Below are 26,571 nucleotides of genomic sequence, written 5' to 3' on the forward strand. Positions count from 1 at the left end.
CATGAAGTCCACTGTTTAGTTAACCTATCACAGGAGTGATATTCCATCATGTTCACTGGTATATTAAGGGGAAAGAATTATACAGGGTATGTGCACCAGAGACAGGAATATTGAGAGCCGTTTTAGAATTCTGCCTACCACAGTTTGCCCTCTGGCTGGGAAGGATTCACACATAATATCCTCTCTTTGTTACCTTTGATTCCTAGACGTGTTTCTGAGGGCAGGTGGTTTTTTTCGTACTTTCATTTAGTTGTTACTGATTTGTGGTAGGTAGTCAACATGGGAAAAGTAGCTGATCTGTTTTTCTTTCAGTTGTTTCCATTGCCAGTTACTAATAAATATGAAAAGAAACAATCCTCAGAATTGAACTTAGAGAGGCCAGTACTTAGTCCATGATAGAAGTGTCAATGGTAGCATCTATTTGCTTGAGTAATTAAGTATTACTTGACTTATCTGAAATTGCCTTTTTGAAACATGTGAGAAAAACCTTGAATTTCAGAAATTCCACATGGTTCAACCTAATAAGTGTAGCTAAGAGTAGAGCAAAAAGGAAGTAATTACTTTCTTTCTCTTTTTCTTGGATTTTGGGAGGAGTTTGGCAGAAATAATGTCTGACTTTGAAAAAAATGTCATGATACATAGTAAGTTTTTTGTGTTATACACTGTATTGTTCCTTTTTAATTGACTAAATCAGCTTTTATTTCCCAATATTTGTAATTAAAAATATCTCTAAATATTGGGAAGTAAATACTCTGAAGGAAGAAGTAGGATGAGATGAAAAACTCACCAGGAGGGGTGGAGAAGCTGCTTGAGATTCTCATAGAGTATTGAAATTAGCCAAGTAAGAAGGCAGTCCAACCAGTCCATCCTAAAGGAAATCAGTCTTGAGTATTCATTGGAAGGGCTGATGGTGAAGCTGAAGCTCCACCGGTTTGGCCACCTGATGCAAAGAACTGACTCATTGGAAAAGACCCTGATGCTGGGAAATATTGAAGGTGGGAGGAGAAGGGGACAACAGAGGATGAACTGGTTGAATGGCATCACTGACTCTGGGAGTTGGTGATGGACAGGGAAGCCTGGTGTGCTGCTGTCCATGGGGTCGCAGAGTTGGACATGACTGAGCGCTTGAACTGAACTGAACTGAATTGAACTGAACTGAAGAAAAGCTTTGGAATCCTTCCAGTCTACCCCAAATTGAACTTGGTCATTTCCATGTGGGAGTTGCAGCTGTTGAAATGCTTTTTGATGATTTCACTAAGTAAACTTCATCTTGGGATAAAAAATTAAGGGATGACTTCTCAGACAAACTACGTATTGTGTTTACCTTTATAGGAATGAATTTTTTTTGCTTAAAACATTATTATTTCTTGGCAGGAATGTCTTGTAATTCTTTTGATAAAGATTCAGTTGTTATGTTTCTAAGTGCTGAGATTTTATTGCATATATTGGGCAACATATGCATATGTAGATGCAGTAAGTAAAAATATATTTTATATGTGTGTATATAATGTTTAACAATATATCTATATTCATTCATACCTATCTAGAATTCAGTCATAAGTCTATATGGGAGTACTTCCTTAAAATAGAAAGTTTATTCTTTGTAGTTTTGCTGATTGGAAAATTCTGAATAAATTCATCACCGTTACTATTTTCATTTTTGTTTTATTACCCTGTTGTTTGTATTGGTACATAAAGTGACAGAGATTAAAGAATACTATAGCTGTTTATCAGACATTCAGAGGAAATGGGCACATGTTTACTGTATAAAAGAGATAATTTCTCTTCCTGGAGCAAAAGGCAGCATGCTTGCTTACTGTCCATTATAAAGATTCAAGTTCCCTAAGTTCAAGGTTCCTTTCAGGTAGTGCAAGTCACCACATGAACACAGTGTCTGTGCTATCCTGAGCCTCAGGTTCAAAGGGTGGTACGGAGATACTCTGCTGCTGTTGTTGAAAGTAATAAATAGTTCCTCATTTCGTCCAAGGAAAAAAAAAAGAAAAGTCTACAAAGTTTATGTTTCAGTGATGATCATGAGGTACGCCTGGAGCCAGGTTCACGCTCTGGCTGCCTGTCCTCCTCATGCATCAACATGCTTTATGTGGCTAGTACCGTGTTTTCAAAGTCAGGAACATTTTATTAAAAATATTTAATGTTAGTTTTTCTTGAAAACTTGGAAGATATTGCATGACTTGCTGGAAATTCTGAATGGTGGCGCTTGGCTCCTGCTGAGCGTGTCCTTCCATGTTGGGGACGGGTGTTCACTCCAGCTCTCTGTAGACCTCATTCCCTGGTGTCTACACCTGGCTGTTTTTTTTTTTTCCCTACATACGTTTCCTGCACAGTATTTCCATTCCTCTTGGGTCAAGAGAATGATCATGTTCAGGAAACTTTACTTTTTAAATAGCTATGATTTGAAATTGTAGTTTATGTGTTACAGCTTTTAATTGGCTGGAATATTTTATCCAGTCAGGTAATTTAGTGCCGAACAAATCACCTTTCTATTTCATCAACTTTATACTTACTGACTAATCTTAGTTTCCATAGTCTTTATGGTTTAGCTTTACATTCTCTAAAGATTCTTCAAATTACATTGCTCAGTAAACAACAAATATCATTGATTTTATAGGAAATGGTTTTAGGTAAAACTTTTGAATGAAATTTACTAGCTAGTTGAAGTTTTTACTCAGTCAAAATTTTAGAGGTTTTCTTTCTTTTTTCCCTTCATTTATTTTTTGTTTAGACCACAGCCTGCAGCATGTGGGATCCTAGTTCCCCATCCAGGGATCTTCACCACTGGACTGCCAGGGAAGTCCTGAGATATTCTTTTAGTTTATTTTCGTTTTATAGTCTTTCTACTCTTGTAGAACAGCAATAAAATTAATACCATTGTAACTAATACTTTAACCTAGGTCCTAAGTAATTTGCTTGTTTTTGTTTCTAATCTTTTTTTAGGGACTTGAAGAGAATTACACATGCATGAAAGTGCATAAAACATAAATGTAGAGTTTAACAAATAATTTTAAAGCAAAAACTGTCTCACCTCCCAGGTTTAAAAGAATAAAACATAATATGGCCTTTTCTGATCTCTACTCCTTCTCTTCCTGATATAGATGGCTTAAAAAAATTTCCTATTTTTGTTTATGGTGTTGCCATTCATTTATGTAATATAGTTAAATTTTGTTTGTTTTGGAACATTTTTGGAATCATATTCTGTATTCTGTGTTCTTTTTCACTCATTAACATTTCTGAGAGTCATTCAAATGGTGAAATGTTGCTCTAGTTTTTAATTTGATTTCCATACAGGAAAATATTTCATTACTGATTCATTCTCCTGCTGATGAATGTTGTGTTATCCAGTTTTGGGTAATAAGAACAGTGCAGCTATGAATATTTTTGTAAACGTATCTTGGTGCATGTTTTCCTGTTTTCTCACAAATGTATACCTACAAAGAGCTAGGATGTGCGACAGATGTGCTGTACCAACAGTGCTATAAAGCCATTATCCTCCAAGAAAAAAGAGACAGGAAAAAAGCAAAATAAGAAGTAAGCTATAGGGTATACCTATTTTCAAAGGTACTAGCTAGTGCCAAGTTGTTTCCCAGAGAACTTTTACCAATCTATATTTCCACAAGCATATGAATGAGAATTTTGGATGTTCCATATTATTGCTAATGCAAAACAATAATATGCATAAAAAATGAATATTTCTCGGCATAAATCTTTTAACTACAGTGTGCATGCACACACAAACACACTGTCCCTGTCTGCATACCAAGAAATGATTGATTCAGTTCAGTTCAGTCGCTCAGTCGTGTCCAACTCTTTGCAATCCCATGAATCGCAGCGCACCAGGCCTCCCCGTCCATCATCAACTGCCGAAGTTCACGCGAACCACGTCCATCGAGTCAGTGATGCCATCCAGCCATCTCATCCTCTGCCGTCCCCTTATCCTCCTGCCCCCAATCCCTCCCAGCATCAGGGTCTTTTCCAATGAGTCAACTCTTCGCATAAGGTGGCCAAAGTATTGGAGTTTCACCTTCAGCATCAGTCCTTCCAGTAAACACCCAGGGTTGATCTTTAGAATGGACTGGTTGGATCTCCTTGCAGTCCAAGGGACTCGCAAGAGTCTTCAACATCACAGTTCAAAAGCATCAATTCTTCTGTGCATAGCTTTCTTTATATTCCAACTCTCACATCCATACATGACTACTGGAAAACCATAGCCTTAACTAGACGAACCTTTGTTGGCAAAGTAATGTCTCTGCTTTTGAATATGCTATCTAGGTTGGTCATAACGTTCCTTCCAAGGAGTAAGCGTGTTTTAATTTCATGGCTGCAATCACCATCTGCAGTGGTTTTGGAGCCCATAAAAATAAAGTCTGACACTATTTCCACTGTTTCCCCATGTATTTCCTATGAAGTGATGGGACGAGATGCCGTGATCTTCGTTTTCTGAATGTTGAGCTTGAAGCCAACTTTTTCACTCTCCTCTTTCACTTTCATCAAGAGGCTTTTAGTTCCTCTTCACTTTCTGCCTTAAGGGTGGTGTCATCTGCATGTCTGAGGTTATTGAGCTTTCTGCCCGCAATCCTGATTCCAGCTTGTGCTTCTTTCAGCCCAGCGTTTCTCATGATGTATTCTGCATAGAAGTTAAATAAGCAGGGTAACAATACACAGCCTTGACGTGCTCCTTTTCCTATTTGGAACCAGTCTGTTGTTCCATGTCCAGTTCTAACTGTTGCTTCCTGCATACCTATTTCTCAGGAGGCAGGTCAGGTGGTCTGGTATTCCCATCTCTTTCAGAATTTTCCACAGTTTATTGTTATCCACACAGTCAAAGGCTTTGGCATAGTCAATAAAGCAGAAATAGATGTTTTTCTTGAACTCTCTTGCTTTTTACATGATCCAGCGGATGTTGGCAGTTGATTAATTTTGCTTAAATAAAGTATTGTATAAAAGAGAAAAATCTTTGTTGCTTTGGACGTAATTAGTTATCATAATTAGCTATTTTATAGTTCTGCTCCCAACCTTCACAGTTGAGATGGTACTAATAATAATGAAAAAACTTGTTTTTTTCTCAATAAGTGAGAACTTCTTGCCACTATATTCAAAGGACATAGGTTATAACAATATGATTTCAAAAAATGTCTTGCTTGTGTTCTCTTCTAGGAGTTTTATGTCTTGTCCGATATATAACTCTTAAAGATGTTTTGAGATTTTTTTATGTACAGCCTGAGGGTATGTTCTGACTTCATTGATTTGCATGCAGCTTTCCAACTTTTCAATACCATTTGCTGAAGAGACTGTCTTTTCCCCATTGTATATTCTTGCCTCCTGGTTGAAGATTAATTGACCATAGGTGTGTGAGTTTATTTCTGAGCTCTCTATTCTGTTCCGTTGGTCCATGTATCTGTTTGTGTGTCTGTGTGTGTGTGTGCGCACACGCATGCCAATACTCTGCTATTTCGATTGTTGTGACTTCATAGTGTTGTGTGAAGTCTGAGAAAATTATGCTACCTGCGTTGTTCTTCCTCAGGATTGCTTTGGCAATTGTGTTTTATGGTCCCCTGTAAATTTTAGAAGTATTTGTTTTAGTTATATGAAAAATGTCATGGGTAGATTGATAGAGATCACAGTGAGTCTATAGATTGCTTTGTGTAACATGGACGTATAGTGATTATATTTTAATATTCATTTACTATTAATTTCAGGAAAGATTTGGGTTTTTTGTTTGTTTGTTTTATTTGAGTTAAATACATGTATTATACAGTCCATGGAATTCTCCAGGCCAGAATACTGTAGTGGGTAGCTGCTCCCTTCTCCAAGGAATCTTTCCAATCCAGAGAGCTATCCCAGGTCTTTTGCATTGCAGGCAGATTCTTTATCAGCTGAGCCAGCAGGGAACCCCCTCATCAGCAATTATAAAAACATTTTCCCACATTAGGATTTTTTTACCTGGGTAAATTTAATCTTTGTTTTATCATAATGAATTGGAGAATTAACCTGACATTTAATATAGCTAACATATTTCACTGAGAGAATTTTTATCATAGTGTTAAAAATATGTATCTATTTTAATGCTTTGCTTTAGTAAAATATCAAAATATTTAAAAGTATGTGAAGTAAGAATATAAATTTATAAAGCCTTGTTAGAGATTTGCATGTAAGAACTCTTAATTCTGGTTATTAATTTTTCCTAAAGTAGATGTTTAGATAGCATTTTGATTTTTATCCTTTGAAAAATTGCCCTGATGAGATTTATAAGTGCTATAACATTTCGTGGTAAACTTCATGCCCTTATAAATGTAATTTTGACTTGAAATTGTAAACAAAGTTTTCAAAAAAATCATAAAGCTACTTGAAAAGAAGGAAGAAGGACTTCCCTGGAGGTCCATTGGTTAAGACTTCATGCTTCCAATGGTAGGGGGTGTAGGTTTGATCCCTGGTCTGGGAACTAAGATGCCACATGGCCAAAAAAAAAAAGCAGTAAAGAAATTAAACACAATTAATTTCGGTTTTAAACGTTGGTCCCTTTTTACCATATTTGTGTCTCTTCTTAACCTGTAAGCTTTTGAGTGTACTAGTTCTCCATGAGTCTGTTTTATTTTTGCTTTGGGAACGGGTAGCTGAGCCTCTAGGTATTCGTGTCTGTTTTAGGTAGACGTAACCTGCCAGACATAACCTGCCGAGAATACACAGAAGAACTATACCAAAAAGATCATAATGATGCAGATAACCACGATGGTGGCTCACTTAGAGCCAGACATCCTGGAGGCTGAGGTCAAGTGGGCCTTAGGAAGCATCACTACAAACAGAACAGGTGGATGTGATGGAATTTCAGCTGAGCTATTTCAAGTCCTAAATGATGATGCTGTGAAAGTGCTGCACTCAGTATGCCAGAAAATTTGGAAAACTCAGCAGTGGCCACAGGACTGGAAAAGGTCAGTTTTCATTTCCAATTCCAAAGAAAGACAATGCCAAAGAAATGCTCAAACTACCGCACAATTACACTCATCTCACATCCTTGCAAAGTAATGCTCAAAATTCTCCAAGCAAGCCTTCAACAGTACGTGAGCCGAGAAATTCTAGATGGTCAAGCTGGATATAGAAAAGGCAGAGGAACCAGAGATCAAATTGCCAACATTTGTTGGATCATGGAAAAAACAAGCGAATTCCAGAAAAACATCTATTTCTGCTTTATTGACTATGCCAAAGCCTTTGACTGTGTGGATCACAACAAACTGTGGAAAATTCTTAAAGCGATGGGAATACCAGACCACATTACCTGCCTCCTGAGAAATCTTTATGTAGGTCAAGAAGCAACAGTTAGAACTGGACATGGAACAACAGACTGATTCCAAATAGGAAAAGGAGTATGTCAAGGCTGCATATTGTCACCCTGCTTATTTAACTTGCATGCAGAGTACATCATCTGTAATGCCCGGCTGGTTGAAGCACAAGCTGGAATCCAGCTTGGCAGGAGAAATATCAGTAACCTCATCCCAATTCCAAAGAAAGGCAATGCAAAAGAATGGTCAAACTACCGCACAGTTGCACTCATCTCACAGGCTAGTAAGGTAATGCTCAAAATTCTCCAAGCCAGGCTTCTGCAGTATGTGAACCGTGAACTCCCTGATGTTGAAGCTGGTTCTAGAAAAGGCAGAGGAACCAGAGATCAAATTGCCAACATCCGCTGGATCACTGAAAAGCAAGAGAGTTCCAGAAAAACATCTATTTCCGCCTTATTGACTATGCTAAAGCCTTTGATTGTGTGGATCATAATAAACTGTGGAAAATTCTGAAAGAGATGGGAATACCAGACCACCTGACCTTCCTCTTGAGAAATCTGTATGCAGGTCAGGAAGCAACAGTTAGAACTAGACATGGAACAACAGACTGTTATCCAAATAGGAAAAAGAGTCCGTCAAGGCTGTATATTGTCACCCTGCTTATTGAACTTCTATGCAGAGTACATCATGAGAAACGCTGGGCTGGAAGAAGCACAAGCTGGAATGAAGATTGCTGGGAGAAATATCAATAACCTCAGACATGCAGATGACACCACCCTTATGGCAGAAAGTGAAGAGAAACTAAAAAGCCTCTTGATGAAAGTGAAAGAGGAGAGTGAAAAAGTTGGCTTCAAGCTCAACATTCAGAAAACGAAGATCATGGCATCCGGTCCCATCACTTCATGGGAAATAGATTAGGAAACAGTGGAAACAGTGTCAGACTTTATTTTTGCGGGGCTCCTAAACCACTGCAGATGGTGACTGCAGCCATGAAATTAAAAGAGGTTTATTCCTTGGAAGCAAAGTTATGACCAACCTAGATAGTATATTCAAATGCAGAGACATTACTTTGCTGACTAAGGTCCGTCAATCAAGGCTATGGTTTTTCCTGTGGTCATATATGGATGTGAGAGTTGGACTGTGAAGAAGGCTGAGTGCCAAAGAATTGATGCTTTTGATCTGTGCTGTTGGAGAAGACTCTTGAGAGTCCCTTGGACTGCAAGGAGATCCAACCAGTCCATTCTGAAGATCAGCCCTGGGATTTCTTTGGAAGGAATGATGCTATAGCTGAAACTCCAGTACTTTGGCCACCTCTTGCAAAGAGTTGACTCATTGGAAAAGACCCTGATGCTGGGAGGGATTGGGGGCAGGAGGAGAAGGGGATGACCCAGGATGAGATGGCTGGATGGCATCACGGACTCGATGGATGTGAGTCTGAGTGAACTGTGGGAGGTGGTGATGGACAGGGAGGCCTGGCATGCTGTGATTCGTGGGGTCGCAAAGAGTTGGACACGACTGAGCGACTGAACTGAACTGAACAGATATGAAGATGACACCACCCTTATGGCAGAAAGGGAAGAGAAACTTGAAGAGCCTCTTGATGAAAGTGAAAGAGAAGAGTAAAAAACTGACTGAAAACAGTCAAAAAGCAAAGATCATCTGGTCCCATCACTTCATGGGCAGTAGATGGGGAAACAGTAGAAATGGTGTCAGACTTTATTTCTTAGGGCTCCAAAATCACTGCAGATAGTGACTGCAGCCATGAAATTAAAAGATGCTTACTCCTTGGAAGGAAAGTTATGACCAACCTCAATAGCATATTCAAAAGCAGGGATATTAGTTTGCTGATAACGGGCCATCTAGTCAAAGATACGGTTTTTCCAGAAGTCCTGTTTGGATGTGAGAGTTGGACTATAAAGAAAGCTGAGCACCAAAGAATTGATGCTTTTGAACTGTGATGCTGGAGAAGACTGATAAGAATCTTTTGGACTGTGAGGAGATCAAACCAGTCAATCCTAAAGGAAATCAGTCCTAAATATTCATTGGAAGGACTATTGCTGAACCTGAAGCTCCAATACTTTGGCCACCTGATGAGAAGAACCGACTCATTGGAAAAGACCCTGATGCTGGGAAAGGTTGAAGGCAGGAGGAGAAGGGGATGATGGAGGTCGAGATGGTTGGATGGGATCAGTGAGTTGTTCTTCATGATGTTGAGGAGGCTCTGGGAGTTGGTGATGGACAAGGAAGCCTGGCGTGGTGCAGTCCATGGGGTCACAACAAGTCAGACACTACTGAAGGACTGAACTGAACTTGCCAATGCAGGAGACATAAGAGATGCAGGTTCAGTCCCTGGGTTGGGAAGGTCTCCTGGAGGAGGGCATGGCAACCCACTCCAGTATCTTGCCTGGAGAATCCCATGGACAGAGGACCCTGGTGGGCTGTAGACAGAGAGTTGCAGAGAGTCAGACATGACTGAAGCAACTTAGTGTGCATGCATGCAAAGCATTCTAGGCTTAAATTACCAAGGAGTAGACTTTATTCAGAGCTTCTCACTGGCTGAGTGAATTCTAGGAAAATTTAATGTCATTTAGAGACCACTTTCATTTCTCCCTGGGTAGAGTTTCTAACTCTGTTGTAGAATTCAGGGGATCTAAGAACTGGGGTTAAATATCTCAGTAAATGTTATCATTTCTTTGAGTTATGAATGTGGGCAGCAACTGCCATTAGTTACTATTTTCAGTACAGTAATACAGAATGTATGTTATATCACAAGTTTGTCTTAATGTATTAATACCCGTAATTCAACATAATTGGTTTTTGTAATCTATTTTTGCATTGAAATATAGGATGATAGGAAGAAGTTTGTTTCTATCAGATTGTAAAGGATTCATGGCTTCACTCACCCTAAGGAGAATGAAGTCTTTTATATTAGATAACCTCACCGCCAGTCCCTCCCATCAGGAAGATCACTGTTGCCTCTTCGCCTCCTCCATCAGAGGGCAGACAGAAGCAGCCAGAAAACCTCAGCTCCACAGAGACGTAAACAAAAGCCACATTACAGAAAGTTAATCAGCATGAAAAAGCAGGAAGTTATGTCTCAGATGGGAAGATGGGGCTTACCAGGTGGTGTTAGTGGTAAGGAACATGCCTGCCATGCTGCAGACATAAGAAATGAGGGTGTGATCCATTGGTCGGGAAGATTCCCTGGAGCAGAAAATGGCAACCCACAGCATTCTTGTTAGAGAATCCCATGGACAGAGAAGCCTGGCGGGCTATAGTCCATAGGGTCGCAAAGAGTCAGACATGACTGAAGTGACTTAACACACACAACTGCAGAATTGCCCTGTATTCATGGAGGTTAGCCAAATTGTCAGTGCTATTATGGGTTAGACTGTGATAAAGTTGGGTAAGATTGTTAGATGCTAGAAAGGGGCCAGAGTAAAGTGGTTTCATACCTGTCAAAGGCTGATGGGGTACTTTATTACCCATAAAAAGTGGGGGAGACATGATTTTTATTTACATAAATACATATGCTATTTTTTTGATTGTTCAAGTTCATGACTGTTGAACTATATGAGAATATAAAAATAGTAGGGAAAAAAACACTTGCATGCTTTCTGTTAAGATCTTTGTGTATCTTCTTTATAAATCTTTTTTAATATGATATATATATACTTTTCAGTATGTGTATTAGAGATATCAAGGGAACATTTCATGCAAAGATGGGCTCGATAAAGGACAGAAATGATATGGACCTAACAGAAGCAGAAGATATTAAGAAGAGGTGGCAAGAATAACTTCTGTACACAGAAGAACTGTACAAAAAAGATCTTCACGACCCAGATAATCACAATGGTGTGATCACTCACCTAGAACCAGACATCCTGGAATGTGAAGTCAAGTGGGCCTTAGGAAGCATCACTATAAACAAAGCTAGTGGAGGTGATGGAATTCCAGTTGAGCTCTTTCAAATCCTGAAAGATGATGCTGTGAAAGTGCTGCACTCAATATGCCAGCAAATTTGGAACACTCAGCAGTGGCCACAGGACTGGAAAAGATCAGTTTTCATTCCAATCCCAAAGAAAGGCAATGCCAAGGAATGCTCAAACTACTGCACAATTGCACTCATCTCACATGCTAGTAAAGTAATGCTCAAAATTCTCCAAGCCAGGCTTCAGCAATACATGAACTGTGAATTTCCTCATGTTCAAGATGGATTGAGAAAAGGGAGAGGAACCAGAGATCAAATTGCCAACATCCGCTGGATCATCGAAAAAGCAAGAGTTCCAAAAAAACATTTATTTCTACTTTATTGACTATGTGAAAGCCTTTGACTGTGTGGATCACAATGAACTGCAGAAAATCCTGAAAGAGAAGTGAATACCAGACTACCTGACCTGCCTCTTGAGAAATCTATTTGCAGACCAGGAAGCAACAGTTAGAACTGGACATGGAACAACAGACTGTTTCCAGATAGGAAAAGGAGTCTGTCAAGGATGCATACTGTCACCCTGCTTTTTGAACTTATATGCAGAAGTACATCACAAGAAATGCTGGGCTGGAGGATGCACAAGCTGGAATCAAGATTGCTGGGGGAACTATCAGTAACCTCAGATATGCAGATGACGCCACCCTTATGGCAGAAAGTGAAGAGAAACTAAAAGCCTCTTGATGAAAGTGAAAGGGGAGAGTGAAAAAGTTGGCTTAGAGCTCAGCATTCAGAAAACGAAGATCATGGCATCCGGTCCCATCACTTCATGGGAAATAGATGGGGAAACAGTAGAAACAGTGTCAGACTTTATTTTTCTGGGCTGCAAAATCACTGCAGATGGTGACTGCAGCCATGAAATTAAAAGAGGCTTACTCCTTGAAAGCATAATTATGACCAACGTAGATAGCATATTCAAAAGCAGAGACACTACTTTGTCAACAAAGGTCCATCTAGTCAAGGCTATGGTTTTTCTAGTGGTCATGTACAGAAGAATTGATGCTTTTGAACTGTGGTGTTGGAGAAGACTCTTGAGTGTCCCTTGAACTGCGAGGAGATCCAACCAGTCCATTCTAAAGGAGATCAGTCCTGGGTGCTCATTGGAAGGACTGATGCTGAAGCTGAAACTCCAATACTTTGGCCACCTCATGCGAAGAGTTGACTCATTGGAAAAGACCCTGATGCTGGGACGGATTGAGGGCAGGAGGAGAAGGGGATGACAGAGGATGAGATGGCTGGATGGTATTACTGCCTCCATGGACATGAGTTTGAGTGAACTCTGGGAGTTGGTGATGGACAGGGAGGCCTGCTGTGCTGCAATTCATGGAGCTGCAAAGAGCTGGACACAACTGAGCGACTGAACTGAAATGATATATATGTTTATATATGCACACATTTACACATAAATACACATTTGGAAATATGTTTATGTATATTTAGATGTGCTCTTTTAGAAACAAAAATGTGATTATGCTGTATAAGTAACTTTTTTTGGTCAGATTTATTGAGGTATCATTTATTTAAGGTGAAATTCACCTTATTACAGTCCTATGTATACTTCCATTGGTTTTGACAGGTACAAAGAGATATGTAATTTGCCTACAGTCATGATCTGAAACAAGTTATGTCACTCCCTAGTATATCCTTGTGCCCTTTTTGTAATTATTATTTGCTCTTGTAATCATTTATTGATATTTCCTTTTTGGTCTTTTTATAAAATAACAAATAAATGGCATCCTATAGGATGATGTTTCTAGTCTGGCTTTTTTCATTTATTTTTTTCCTTTAAAATTTTTAATTTTAAGTATGCTTTGAGAATCTTTTATCAAGTGGATAAAAATATTCATTTCTCTTTTTTATACTAATTTCATTTTTTCAATTTTGAAATTTTAAGTCTTTAATCTTATTTTATTCTTTTGCAATATTTATTAATACTGAGTTACTAATAGTCTTACTAAATACTGATTTTTTCACAGGTAACACAAGTAGCAAGACAACCGGGACCCCCGACCCCTTCCCCTTACTCAGCACATGAGATAAACAAGGGGCATCCAAACCTTGCGGCAACGCCCCCGGGACATGCATCGTCCCCTGGACTCTCTCAAGTAAGAAAAACCTGAATTTCCTAAAATAAATTTCCATTTAAAAGCCGAATTTTTCTAAAGCAAACTTTTATTTTTTTATTTATTTTTTTTTTTAAAGCAAACTTTTAAACAAGCATACAACATTAGTGGAAGAGAAATTTCAGTTTTATCTTATTTCTGTTTTGTCTTACTACATTTTTTAGACACACCTCCCGTAATGGTGGCTAGTAACAGTTTTACTCATTTCATTTCTGGAGTCATTCAGAATAAACTGTCAGTGATAATTAGGTTTTTTTGTTTGTTTTTTTGTTTTGGAAATTAGAATATAATCCTAAAGTTCTTTAGAAATCCGATAAAGCGTTTGTTTGCATTTCAGTGTATAATCTGATCGTCTTGCTTCTTCTCGCTTTTTGATGGATTGTTGGTGGTTATTTTCTACTTTTATAACAGATATGATGCCTTTTCCTCTTAGTAATTTTTGTTGGTATGATTTTGTAAATAGGTTATTAAAATTGCCAGGCTTAAAATTTTGTTGACCTGTTAGAGTAGTGAACTCCTTAGTTTATTTCCAGTTACCAGGCACAGGAGACTCTGACACACTGTTTTAATGTGTCCCTGTGGGTTCCCTGCATGTTAAGCCCTTTCCCAAGAGGTCTTTCAGCTTGTACCAACTCACCATTACATTTATTTGATCTTCCTTGTGGTTAACAGTGTTATAGAATTAGGATATCTCTTACTGGAATATAGACATAGTCAAGACAGTGTCTTTGAATCATGCTATTTGAGATTATTAATATTTATAGCTAATAACCATTCCTTTTAATAATGAAAATTAATTTTGTAACTTGTTTTCAATTTGGGCCTGTATCTTTTATTCCTTTGAAGAGCTTGAATTATAAGAGGAAGAATTACTAATAATAGTGCTAAAGGCTGGCGATTATAAGCTAAGGGCTGATGAACGGTAGTTTAAACTGTAGAATATTTGGAGAAAGAATGTACAGTATGCCAAAGCATAAGTGAAATGGCACCGTTCGTGCTCAGATGGTAAAGAATCTGCTTGCAATGCCGGAGACCTGGGTCCAGTCCCTGGGTTGGGATGATCCCTTGAAGAAAGGCAGTGGCTGTCTACTCCAGTGTTCTTGCCTGAAGAATTCCATGGAGAGAGGAACCTGGTGGGCTGTAGGCCATGGGGTCCCAGAGAGGCACGGCAGAGTGACTAACACAACTGCCACTGCTGCTGCTACGCTTACGCTCAGTCTAAGTCACCCCCGCTTAATTCTGAGCTTTAAAAGGAAAGCATGTCAAAGTGAATTCTAATTGTTTAAGATGTTTCTAATGTTGGTTTTCATGGTACAGAAGAGAGCCATGCAAGCTCTTTATACGGTGTGTTGGTATGTGTCTCAGGAGAAAAGAAATACTGGGTAGTAGTTTGGGTAGGGCAAGTTTCGTATAAGGGGTGATTAAGTATAGTAGGGATTGGAGTAGTGAGAGAGAACCTTAAAGAATGCAGAAATAACAAATGTATAGAGGAGGTGCTTTTCCTGGGGCTAGGTTAGAGTTCCCCTGAAAATTCTTCTTTACCCTGTTACCAGAGTGCATGGCTATGATATGCCTAATAGTAGAGAATACATGGTGTCAGTAATGTCATACCAGTGGAACGTGCTGGAAAGCCATCTGTGGAATGTTGAGGAAAGCCTGCGTCTCTAGCGCCAGTTCCTTTAGCCAAGAGCTGCTGTGGAGCACAATGAATCGAGGCTCCGTAAGCAACTCTCCTTGCCACGGACACTTCAGATAGCCTGAACCTGGAGCCTAGGTCCCATGTGGTAGAGAAGCTTGCGTTGCAGCCTGAACTTACTGCAGAGGCTCCTTTGTTTCTTTTCCTCAATCAAAGTTGGAAACCTCCCAGGTCACTTTGAAGGTCCATTGTGGTGTCTCACACTCAAATGTAATGTATGTTCTCACCAAAATCTAAACAGAGGTCTTCACCGTATGCCTCTTTTTTCTCATCCTAGTGCTGGGTAGGAGACTGCGCCAGGCCCCCCCACCCCCCACCTCCCTTGGGCTGAGATCGGCATGATGTGGTTCTCTGAATGGTAGAGAAGTTGTTGTGGTACTGCATCAGTGGAACTTACTAGAAATCTGCTCTCTGGAATGTGCCAGAATTCTGCCTTCTAAGGTACTGAGGGGAAACTCTGCACAGGGCAGTTTCTTAGTGGAGGCACTCTGCTGCAACGCAGCCTGAGGGGGTTCCCGGGGTGGCTGTCAGCCACTGGGCACTGCTGGCTGCTGTATCCTGGGAGGAGTGGGAGGCAAAACCCTTCCCTCTTGCAGTGTCTTTACTGTGTCCTTTACTGAGAAACATTTACTTTGTGCCAGATTCATTTTCACTGTCCTGGCAAACAAGTTGAATTTTGAGCTGAAAGGCAAGCAGTCAGTAACTGGCATGTAAGTGGAATAGCTTAGTTTTCCATTTCAGATTCTTACTGTTCCAGTTGGTGACTTGACCTCAGCAGTTTGCCCAAGGTGCTTAAGTGTTCTGAAAGAGGGCGGCTTGCAGATGCATAGTTTGCATTTAAGGAAACTGCTGCGATCTTGCAGTGGTCTCAGTTGTCGAGCCCACCAGTGCCTTTCTGTATGCCATTTTATTAGTTGCTTTTAGAAGTCAGAGTGTGTAAATCCCAAGAAGAAGGGTTACCAGATGTTACCTTGGTTTTCCTTTGTGGTCTGTTTTGTTATCATCATTCTTCCTGATTTGATGGATGAACCCAGTACATCACATCTCATTCACTACCCGCTTTTATACCCGCCTTTCAGACAGGGGAGGCAGCCTTATAATGGATTTATTTGTCTCCTAACAATGTCTTAATGTCTGTTGATAGAGTTGAGGAAATCTTTCTAAATTGACATACCTGGAAAATTGGGGTGTTTTGTGGGAAACTCAATATCCTTGGGTTTTAGTAGTTAACATGTTTGTGGATCATGATGGAAAGTAGAGCCTTCAAAATAGTGGGAAAAATTTTACAGGCTTAGAGTCAAATAGACTCCACGTTCTGGGACTTGATCTCTCGGTTTCTGGTTATATGATGTTGGGTAAATTATTCAGTATCTCTAGAACTTGGTTTCTTCATTGCTATATGGGGGAGAATTAGAATTCTGCTGCTCTTCAAGAGGGTTGTTACCAAGATCATATAAAATCTTGCCTCAGAAGAGGACACATGTATGCTTTCAATAAATGACACTTGATATTTTTGTGCATTTCCAACTTGATTCTTTTCAGGATGTGTGTGTGTGGGTGTATGGCGGGGTCCACCCCTGGTGGATCCAGGGTGATTCGAAGGTGGGGGGACGGAGTCGGCGTCTTTGGAAAAATACATATTTAATCACAGATATAGAGAGATTAGAAATGGATAGTGTAGTAGGAAGATTAGTGGAGAAAAAAGGCTGAATAACTCGGATTACATAGAATAGCATCCATGCTCCAGATGGGAATTCAGCCAGAAAAACAGGAGCAAGAAAGAATCGACATGGGGGAATCAGTCTTTCCGGAAACTGATCCGTTTTCTTTATTTTTAGGTTTGCTTATATACCTTTTGTTACATAGAGGGATGAATAGAGTCACTTGGGGGTCAGCAGTCCTGACCTTTATCAAAATCAGGTGCTTTACATAAAAAGTTCTTAGGGATTTTATGATCCTTTCTTTCTGATAACCAAAAACTTATTTTTTCCAAGGGTGTTTTTTTTTTAAACCAGGCACCACCCTCCAAGTAAAGTTACATTCCTATAGGGTGAGGGTGTAGTGAGTTACAATCAAGAAAGTAATTTATTTAACCCAAGGTTAACATGATTAATCTTAAAGGTTAATACCTATTTCTCCTATATGCTTAAAGGTTAATACTTATTTCTCCTATATGTTAGTTATATTCATTATAAGGGTAGGGAACATGGAGATTTAGTAGCAAACATCAGCCCAACAAATGAAAATCCTTTCATCAATGCTCCCCTTAAGATCTATTTAGTCTTAAGATAGTGATAAAGTTACATTTTTACATAACAAGGACACAGTGACTTATGACAAAGCACAGTGATCTATTACAAAAGAGAAACTCCATTAGCTCAAAAAAGTCTAGTATTGCTAACCTTAAAAACTACTATATTTCCTTTTCTATAGTCCAAATACATTGATTAATATATTCCCAGGTGCCTAAGGATATGGAGGCCTGGCGGCAGTCATTGACTCAACAAGAAGAAAAGGCCCTATGCTAATCAAGACTCTCAAAATACTCCAAAACTCTCTTTGCTGTTTATGGTTAAGAGGTAGTAAACAACCTTGTGGGTAGTGACAGGAGTATGGATAATCCTGTCACACAAGCTAGTCTGTTAGCAGAGCAGTTTGACATCCTTGAGACATCCTTGTCCCACCCGGAGGAGGGAATTAGTGGCAATTATTGACACAACAAATGAAAAACCCTTCGCCAATATAATTCCTAACCAACCCACTATACTAATAATTTCTAACTCCCCAAAAGAATTTGTCTTTAGTAAGTCTAAAACATCTCATGCCTCTCAGATTGGGAGGCTGTAATCAATCACATGTGGCCAGACGAACCTATACAGGTGGGCTAGATAACCTTCAGAGGAGTCCATAAACTGAAACACTCTTGTCACGCCCAAGAATTTTTATTGCCTTGGAGCTGCACGTTTACTCCTTCTCCAAGGAAAACGGTTATGGAGGAGAGCATAAAACAGACTCTGGTTTTGGGGTTAGATGCTTGGGAACAGGGGGTTTCCTGAGGCTGGATCATGCCTTTGCGTATGCCAAGCCTCCTTCCTCATGACCTTTGCCATGGGCGGAGTTCCTCACGCTGGCTCCGGGCAGGTGTGTGCGTGCGCGTGTGTCTTAAACTCACCTAATTTGGCTACCGTTCTGGTATTAGTGTGAAATTTAGAAGCTCTCTCTAGGAGTTTGAGATGTCTTTCCAGGTCTTTGCTTATCCCTTCCAGGGTAAAAGTACAGGCCAGGCTTGGTCATTTTCTGTTGGAAATAGTGTGGTTTATTCTTATACACAGAACTATTAATGTTCGACCTTAAATCCAGTGCAGAAAAGATTAAAGAAGCTTCTTTAACCACATGGCTTATTAGAAGTGACAGTCTCCCCTTCTTCTGTGAGTCAGAACTTTTTGTCCCAAATAGCAACCTGTGTCTGTGACTCAGTGTTTGGCCTGAATCAATTGATCATGGTTTGAGTGAAAGCAGCTAAGCTGAAGAAAAGTGAATTTCATACCTTTGAAACATAAAAGAGGGACATGGTAGAAAATTGCTCCCAGTCTCTTCCTGCCATTGTTAGTGACGACCTATTTAACCCGCTTCTTTTTCTTCAGGATAGGATTTTATACGTGTGTGTGCAAGTACATACACTTGTGCATTTACCAAGGTTTAAGACTTCGTGTGCATTTTCCTTTGTTATGTGACATCTAAATCTTTCTCACCCTGTTCCCTCAGGAGATTTCATATAGTGAAAATCAAACTTTGACTATTAGAGATTATTATATAATAGTATATAATATATATTAGATAATATATCTAATTAGATATGTATAGATACATAGATATAGAGATATCTATGTACTTATCTATTGATATATCCATATATAGATAGATATCTATAGGGACTATAATATATATCTGAGTAGATATTCTATCTAATATATCTATAATAATATATTAGAGATTATTATATATATAATTATTGACTATTAGAGAACTTGTAGTTCAAAAGAAATTGTCCAACTGTGGAAAACTATCAGACACAGAGTCTTTTTAGGTGTGGATTCTTTTCAGTCACCTTGAAATGGCAGTACTTGAACAGTCTCTAAACTGAGAATGTCCTTACTGTGGGAATAATGTTGGAATTTAACAGTATCTTCTGAGGCAGATTTCAAAGTTAGTAAAGAAATGCATTCTCCTGGGAGTCAGGAGCCCTGTGTTAGACAATTGTCCCAGCCTTGACAATACTATTTCAGAGTTCAGCTATTGGAAGTTCCTGTTAATGCTTAGGTTTCCTCTTTGTAAATAGGAGGCTTATATTAAATGAGATCTGAATTCCCTTTAAGATCTCCATGCTTTCAGGAAACTACTTCAGAGTACCCAGTTCTTAATATGAAAAAATTTTGAATTCTATATTTTATTTATTTTTTAAAATTATTTTTTATTTTTTTACTTTACAATACTTTATTGGTTTTGCCATACGTTGACATGAATCCATCACAGGTGTACATGAGTTCCCAACCCTGAACTCCCCTCCCACCTCCCTCCCCATATCATCTCTCTGTGTCATCCCAGTGCACCAGCCCCAAGCGTCCTGTATCCTGTATCGAACCTAGACTAGCGATTCGTTTCTTACATGATAGTATACATGTTTCAATGCCATCCTCCCAAATCATTCCACCCTCTCCCTCTCCCACAGAGTCCAAAAGTATGTTCTTTACATCTGTGTCTCTTTTGCTGTCTCACATACACGGTTATCATTACCATCTTTCTAAATTCCATATATATGTGTTGGTATACTGTATTGGTGTTTTTCTTTCGGCTTACTTCACTCTGTATCATCGGCTCCAGTTTCATTTACCTCTTTAGAACTGATTCAAATGTATTCTTTTTAATGGCTGAGTAATACTCCATTGTGTATATGTACCACAGCTTTCTTATCCATTTGTCTGCTGATGGACATCTAAGTTGCTTCCATGTTCTGGCTATTAGAATTAAGATTGGGCAGATTTACGTTCTGTTTTGCTTTGTGTATTTTAAAAAAGATCAGAAGTTTAATAGTTGAATATTTTAAAATTAGTTCAACAAAACAAAATTGTTTCATACTTGTTGCTTGATTGTTGGTACGCTTTTGTTCTAACTTGGTTAATTTTCACATAATAGAGCTAAATTACAAAGTCAGGAGCCCAGACTGGCACTGATGATCAGGTTCAATGACTAGTCCTTTTCTTGGTGTCACTGTCTAAGTTCTTAAGCTATGTTCGCAGTAATCACTGAGAAGACGTGCTCAGAATGATGCAGAGAAGTGGAATCGTACATGGTTCCCACCTCCTGTTCTAGAAACTTCATTTGGTTCCTCTCTTTTTTTGAGAGACCAACTTGATCATGCTGTATAGTGGACTGAGGTGGTGATGGTATGTGATCCACTGGTTAGATTCTTTATTGTCTCTGGAAATACTGAGCAAAGGACTTCTTCACCGAGGAGTAGTGATTGATCACGATACTTATTTTAACTTTACTATTTTTATTCATACTATTTTCATTGTTACAGAACAATGTGATTAAATGACTTATGGTCTCTATAATCATTCTCCTTTATCCAACTTCTAGACTTACTTTTTCTTTCAGAAATTTAAGGAAAAATACTCAGCGTTACCTCATAGTTGTTGACTGACGAGTTGTTTCAGACTTTGCAAATTGCTTTCTCTTTCTTTTTAAGCTAAACAGTAGTTTTATTTACGGCAAACAAGTTTTTATATTTTTTGTGATTAAAAAAATGTCTTTTATGAATATGACAAATTCTGAATTTGATGACTCTGACAATCAATCTTGCTTAAAGCAGGATAAGTAGAGGAAGCCTTGAAAATCTTTTTCACATTTTATTGGTGAAATAGATGAATGTTGACTTTCATTAAAAAGAGAAAATGAAGCAGAATTTCTTGTTTTTTTATACTTGCTTTCTCCCATGGAGCATACTACAGCTGTCTAAAGCAGTCTTTGACCTCAGTGCTGTTTGGAAGCTGCCCTTGTGGCATAGGAAAATTTGAGGTAGGCTCTAGAAACTGCAGTGTAGATGGCATTTAGTTGACTCTCTTGCCAAAATCCTCTGTTTCTTTTGTTTGTTTTTTAGTTGGAAAATTTGATGTAGGCTCTAGAAACTGCAGTGTAGATGGCATTTAGTTGACTCTCTTGCCAAAATCCTCTGTTTCTTTTGTTTGTTTTTTAGTTGGAAAATTTGATGTAGGCTCTAGAAACTGCAGTGTAGATGGCATTTAGTTGACTCTCTTGCCAAAATCCTCTGTTTCTTTTGTTTGTTTTTTAGTTGATAATATATGTACTTACTTAAAAATTTATACTTTACTGAAAATTCACCAGCACATACTGTCATTAACTAGTTTAAAATTAATATGCCTGTACAAGTGTAATTAGTATAAAAGTAAGTTGTAAGTCTTATAAAATATCTAATCATTTATACCTGTGGTTTCATCTCAAATATGCTATATAATTGTGGTAAGCCCTTTCCTCTAATTGTTGAGATTTATCTTATTGTGGTCATATTTGATAACGAATTTTAACTCTTCTGTTTTTTTCTTCATTAACAAAAACAGTTGCAACCATATTTATAAACTAGTACTTTACCAGATGTTTAAATTTCATCCTCTATGCAATCTTAATAGCTTCCCATGCCTATGGGTTTGTTTGATTGTGCTTTTCTTTATGTTCCATGTAACTAGAGAAAAGACTAGAATCTGAATTTTGAAATATCTGAGCATAAAGAGTAAAGTTTAAAAAGTGAGCTCTACGTTAATCCCGCACTGCTTTAGAAAATTGATGAATTTTTTAGGAGCCAGTGAGGAGGAACTGAGCGATTTCACAAGCGTTTCTTTCATTGTCTTTGCTGTAGGCTCAGTTTTTTGTTGATGGTTATTTTCATCTCAATTTTGTGAAGGGAAAAAGGTTTAGGATTTTATCTCTTTCGCATTTTAGGAGTCACTTTCTCTGGACACATTCTGGGAGGCACTTCTTGGTTTCTCTCGCTGCCACTAAACTGTGTTAATAGGTAGTGCAGAATCTATTCAGGAGTTTTCTTTGTAGATTTACCTCGTTACTTCACTTACTTCCCTTAGTTTAAGAAGAAAATCTCACTTCTGTGCCACCGACCTGATTTTTTACATAGCTGTGACATTATTTTTAAGTGTTTTATGGTTTTGAAAATTGCAACTTCAGTTCACTTATAGAATTAGCATGTGCCAGTAAATCGGGGGATAGCAAATAGAATAGCTTTAAAGAGAATCAGGAAATGGAGTATTCTGACTATTCAGTTCAGAGTGCTTGTGGTTTTTTCCTGCAAAAATTTATTTTCCACTTGTCTTGGTTGATTAGCTCACGCTACTGAAACAAAATACCATAGACTTGGTGGCTTAAACAACAGACATTTCTCACATTTCTGGATGCTAGGAAGTCCAAGGTTAAGGTGCTGGCTGACTTTTGGGTCCTGATGGGAACCTCCTACTTGGATTGCAGAAGGCCGCCTTGCCTCCTCACATGGTGGGGGGAAGAGAAGAGCAAGCTCTCTGATATCTCTTACAGAGCCACTGCTCCCATCATGAGGGACCCCATGACTTCATCTAAATCTGATTGTCTCCTGCAGGCCACTTCTCCAAATACCATCACACTCCTAGGGGATTAGGGCTTCAATGTATGAATTTTTTTTGCAGGTAAGGGAGGGAGACACCTTCATTCATAATGCCATTTATGTAATTCAGAGAGCTGTGAGAGAAGCAGGCTGATAGGACTATTGGGAGAAAGGTCAGCAGAGGGGTAGGTACCATAGACATGTAGAATATTGTTCCAAGATTAATCTGTCATGTAAGTGTATGTTCTTAACCAGATTAATTGGGGAGGGTTAATTTGCATGAAAGTGGAAGAAGGTTTCTCAGGTAAAGAATCCGCCTGCTAAGCAGGAGACAGTAGTTCGATCCGTGGGTTGGAAAGATCCCCTGGAACAAGGAATGGCAACCCACTTCAGTATTCTTGCCTGGAAAATGCAGTGGCCAGAGGAGCTTGTCGGGCTACAGTTCACGTGATCACAGAGAGTCAGACGTGCCTGAACAACTAACAGACTTTATTTATTTTTCAGTTCAGTTCAGTCATGTCCGGCTCTTTGCAACCCATGAACCGCAGCACGCCAGGCCTCCCTGTCCATCACTAACTCCCGGAGTCCACCTAAATCCATGTCCATTGAGTTGGTGATGCTGTCCAACCATCTCATTCTCTTTTGCCCCCTTCTCCTCCTGCCCTCAATCTTTCTCGGCATCAGGGTCTTTTCAAATGAGTCAGCTCTTCACATCAGCTGGCCAAAGTATTGGAGTTTCAGCTTGAACATCAGTCCTTCCAATGAACACCCAGGACTGATCTCCTTTAGGATGGACTGGTTCAATGTCCTTGCAGTCCAGGGGACTCTCAGGAGCCTTCTCCAACACCACAGTTCAAAAGCATCAATTCTTTGGTGCTCAGCTTTCTTCACAGTCCAACTCTCACATCCATACATGACCACTGGAAAAACCATAACCTTGACTAGACAGACCTTTGTTGGCAAAGGAATGTCTCTGCTTTTAATATGTTGTCTAGGTTGGTCATAACTTCCCTTCCAGGGAATAAGCATCTTTTAATTTCATGGCTGCAGTCACCACCTGCAGTGATATTGGAGCCCAGAAAAATAAAGCAGCCACTGTTTCCACTGTTTCCCTATCTATTTCCCATGAAGTGATGAGACCATATGCCATGATCTTCGTTTTCTGAATGTTGAGCTTTAGGCCAACTTTTTCACTCTCCTCTTTCACTTTCATCAAGAGGCTCTTTAGTTCTTCTTCACTTTCTGCCATAAGGGTGGTGTCATCTGCATATCTGAGGTTATTGATATTTCTCCTGACAATCTTGATTCCAGCTGGTGCTTCTTCCAGCCCAGTGTTTCTCATGATGTACTCTGCAATCAAATGAGAAAGTTTGCTTGAAATATAAGAAAGCCAGGATCTTGGGAATTCCCTGGTAGTCCAGTAGTTTCACCGCACTTTCACTGCGTAGGGCTCGGGGTCAGTCCCCAGTCAGGGACCTGAGAGTCCAGCAAACCTCACAGCATGACCAAAAGAAAAAAGCTAGAATCTTTATAGAACTGAGAGTCTTGGGTATCAGTGACTCAATCCTCAATGAAAAGCAGGCAGCACACACATCATGTGGCTTCATGGTGATTATAAATTTTTCAAAGAAGAGTTAAGGAGAGTTTAAGTTATATTTAAAACAAGTAGAATCAGTTAACTATAAACAATGCAGATTATACATTGATTGTTACTAGGATAAAATGTTGTTATTTATAATACCAAACTAGTAACCTTTTTTCCTTAATGCATATATTTATTTACTGTTCTTTTCCCCCCCAGAGTTCCAGTGATGCTGATAATTAAATAACAGGAATAGCTAGATCTGATTTTACATATTTCATTGGTTAATGAATCTCATTTTTTTTCTCTGTAAGGAATGATAAACTCTCAAGCCATCTGAATTCTTCTGCTCCTGTATGGTCTCTTTACTGTCCGCCAAATACTTTGTTCCATAGGTACCTAAGTAGGTGATATGTAGAAAAATTTATGTTGCCAATATTTTGTTGTATTTCATGGCAAAATAAATCTATTTTTCAGTTCCCTGTCAGTGATCCTCCATTTTCAGGTACTGCATTGTATTATTCAAGCCTCTGTATATTACTTTAGATTTTATTAGTCTTCATCACGATTAAAATTGCCCATCTTTTACAGTTCAGTTCCAGAATTTTGACCTGCCTATTTAGTATGGTTGAGAACACGATAGTCTAGTTAGCTTAGTAGGTAAAGCAGTTAGCAGCAGTTAAAGTATTGTCAGAAAAAAAGAAATCATACTATCCAGTTCAAATACTGGGGGATATAATATGTGAATTTGTTAAACTAGCTGATTGATTTTCAAAGGGACACCGAAGTAGCCCAGAGATTAGTAACTGTAAGAAGCAGCTAACATTCTTAGAGCTGAGGGAATGAAAGACGAGAAATGGTGGTGGTGTGAGACCCTGGGAGCCTAGAGGGAAAGTTCTTTAGGAAACTGTTGCTCAGACTTGTGAGAAGGATGTTTCACTGCACGTTGGTCATCAGAAACTCAGCAGGTGAGAGGTGAGGCTCGTGCTTTGATGATCAGGGGTGCAGGCATGTTTGCTGCTGGATCTCTAAGTGGCTTTCAGGGACTTGATATCTGAATGGAACTGGTGTCTGGAGCCGTCCTGACAGGAGGTGAAAGCACTCTCCTACTTACAGCCTAGGTTAGAGCTGAAAGACAGTAGGTAAGTAAAGGGCACAAATAAATGGTAAAAGGATATATGTGTGTGTGCTCAGTCGGATCTGACTCTTTGTGACCCTGTGGACTACAGTCCACCGGGCCGCCCCGTCCGTGGGATCTCCTAGGCAAGAGTACTGGAGTGGTCCGCCATTTCCTCTCCAGGGAAAGTCTTCCCAGCCCAGGGATTGAACCCTCATCTCCTGTGTCTCAATCGGCAGGTGGGTTCTTCACCACTGTGCCTCCCGGAAAGCCCAAAAGGACGTTTAGTTACCTTAGTAATAACGATTAAGATGGGACCATAAATCCCACGGATTCAACAAAAAGTAGGAAAGGAGATATTACAAAGTAAATACGGGGCTTCCCTGCTCACTCGGTTGTAAAGAATGCGCCTGCTGATGCAGGAGCCATGGGTTCGGTCCCTGATCTGGGAAGATCCCACATGCTGCGGAGCAACTAAGCCTATGTACCCCAGCTCCTCAGCCTGTGCTCTGGAGCCCAGGAGCCACCGCTGCTGAAACCTGTGCGCCCTGGAGCCTGTGTTTGCAACGAGAGAAACCACTGCAGTGAGAAGCCCGCTGACTACAGCTGGGGTAGCCCCCATTCGCCATAGCTGGAGAGAGGCCATGCAGCCCCCAAAACCCAGTCCTGCCAAAGAATACATAAAAAAAGGAAAGAAACAAAGTAAATGCTATAAAATATCATCTTTGATAACTAATAATAATGACATTAAGTTCCTTTATTAAATATTCACTCAATTGGTTAAAAACTGGAATCTAGGAATATGCATTTGAACATGACACAAAAAGATTAAAAACAGAAGCAGGAAAGCATTTAAAGGAAAATGCTAATAAGAAAGCAGGTATAAGCAACCTTTAGAAGTCAACATACAGTTTAAAGCAAAAAGCTGTATGGGTGAGAAATAATTGCTACAATAAATAATTCTAGAGGATGTAATATTATAAACTCTTAGATACTTAATAATTGGTTTAGAATATATATAAAGCAAATTTTAAAAAATGGAAGTGGTCAAATTCGAATCAGTGTGGGAGATTGAAATCTCAGAAAATGGACAGGTCAGTTAGTAAT

At 39.2% G+C, this 26,571-nt stretch overlaps 1 protein-coding gene across 50 annotated transcripts in view; it reads left to right on the top strand.

The window, feature by feature from the left end:
* The window catches only part of EIF4G3 (eukaryotic translation initiation factor 4 gamma 3), a 356,271-nt gene that overhangs the window by 113,955 nt on the left and 215,745 nt on the right, over positions 1-26,571 (top strand). For 22 of the 50 annotated variants that reach the window (XM_060410688.1, XM_060410689.1, XM_060410694.1 and 19 more), the window contains exon 1: positions 13,280-13,385. The exons of 7 other annotated variants lie outside the window; for them this stretch is intronic. In XM_060410688.1, coding sequence (XP_060266671.1) covers positions 13,360-13,385 — 26 coding nt within the window. In that variant the 5' untranslated portion in view covers positions 13,280-13,359. Of the gene's footprint in view, positions 1-13,256; positions 13,386-15,376; positions 15,541-26,571 lie in introns of those variants that run through there. 21 more of the 50 variants (XM_060410690.1, XM_042244658.2, XM_060410702.1 and 18 more) reach the window with 2 other exon arrangements.

The sequence above is a fragment of the Ovis aries genome, chromosome 2, assembly GCF_016772045.2.
Source record: "Ovis aries strain OAR_USU_Benz2616 breed Rambouillet chromosome 2, ARS-UI_Ramb_v3.0, whole genome shotgun sequence".
NCBI classification, from domain to species: domain Eukaryota; kingdom Metazoa; phylum Chordata; class Mammalia; order Artiodactyla; family Bovidae; genus Ovis; species Ovis aries.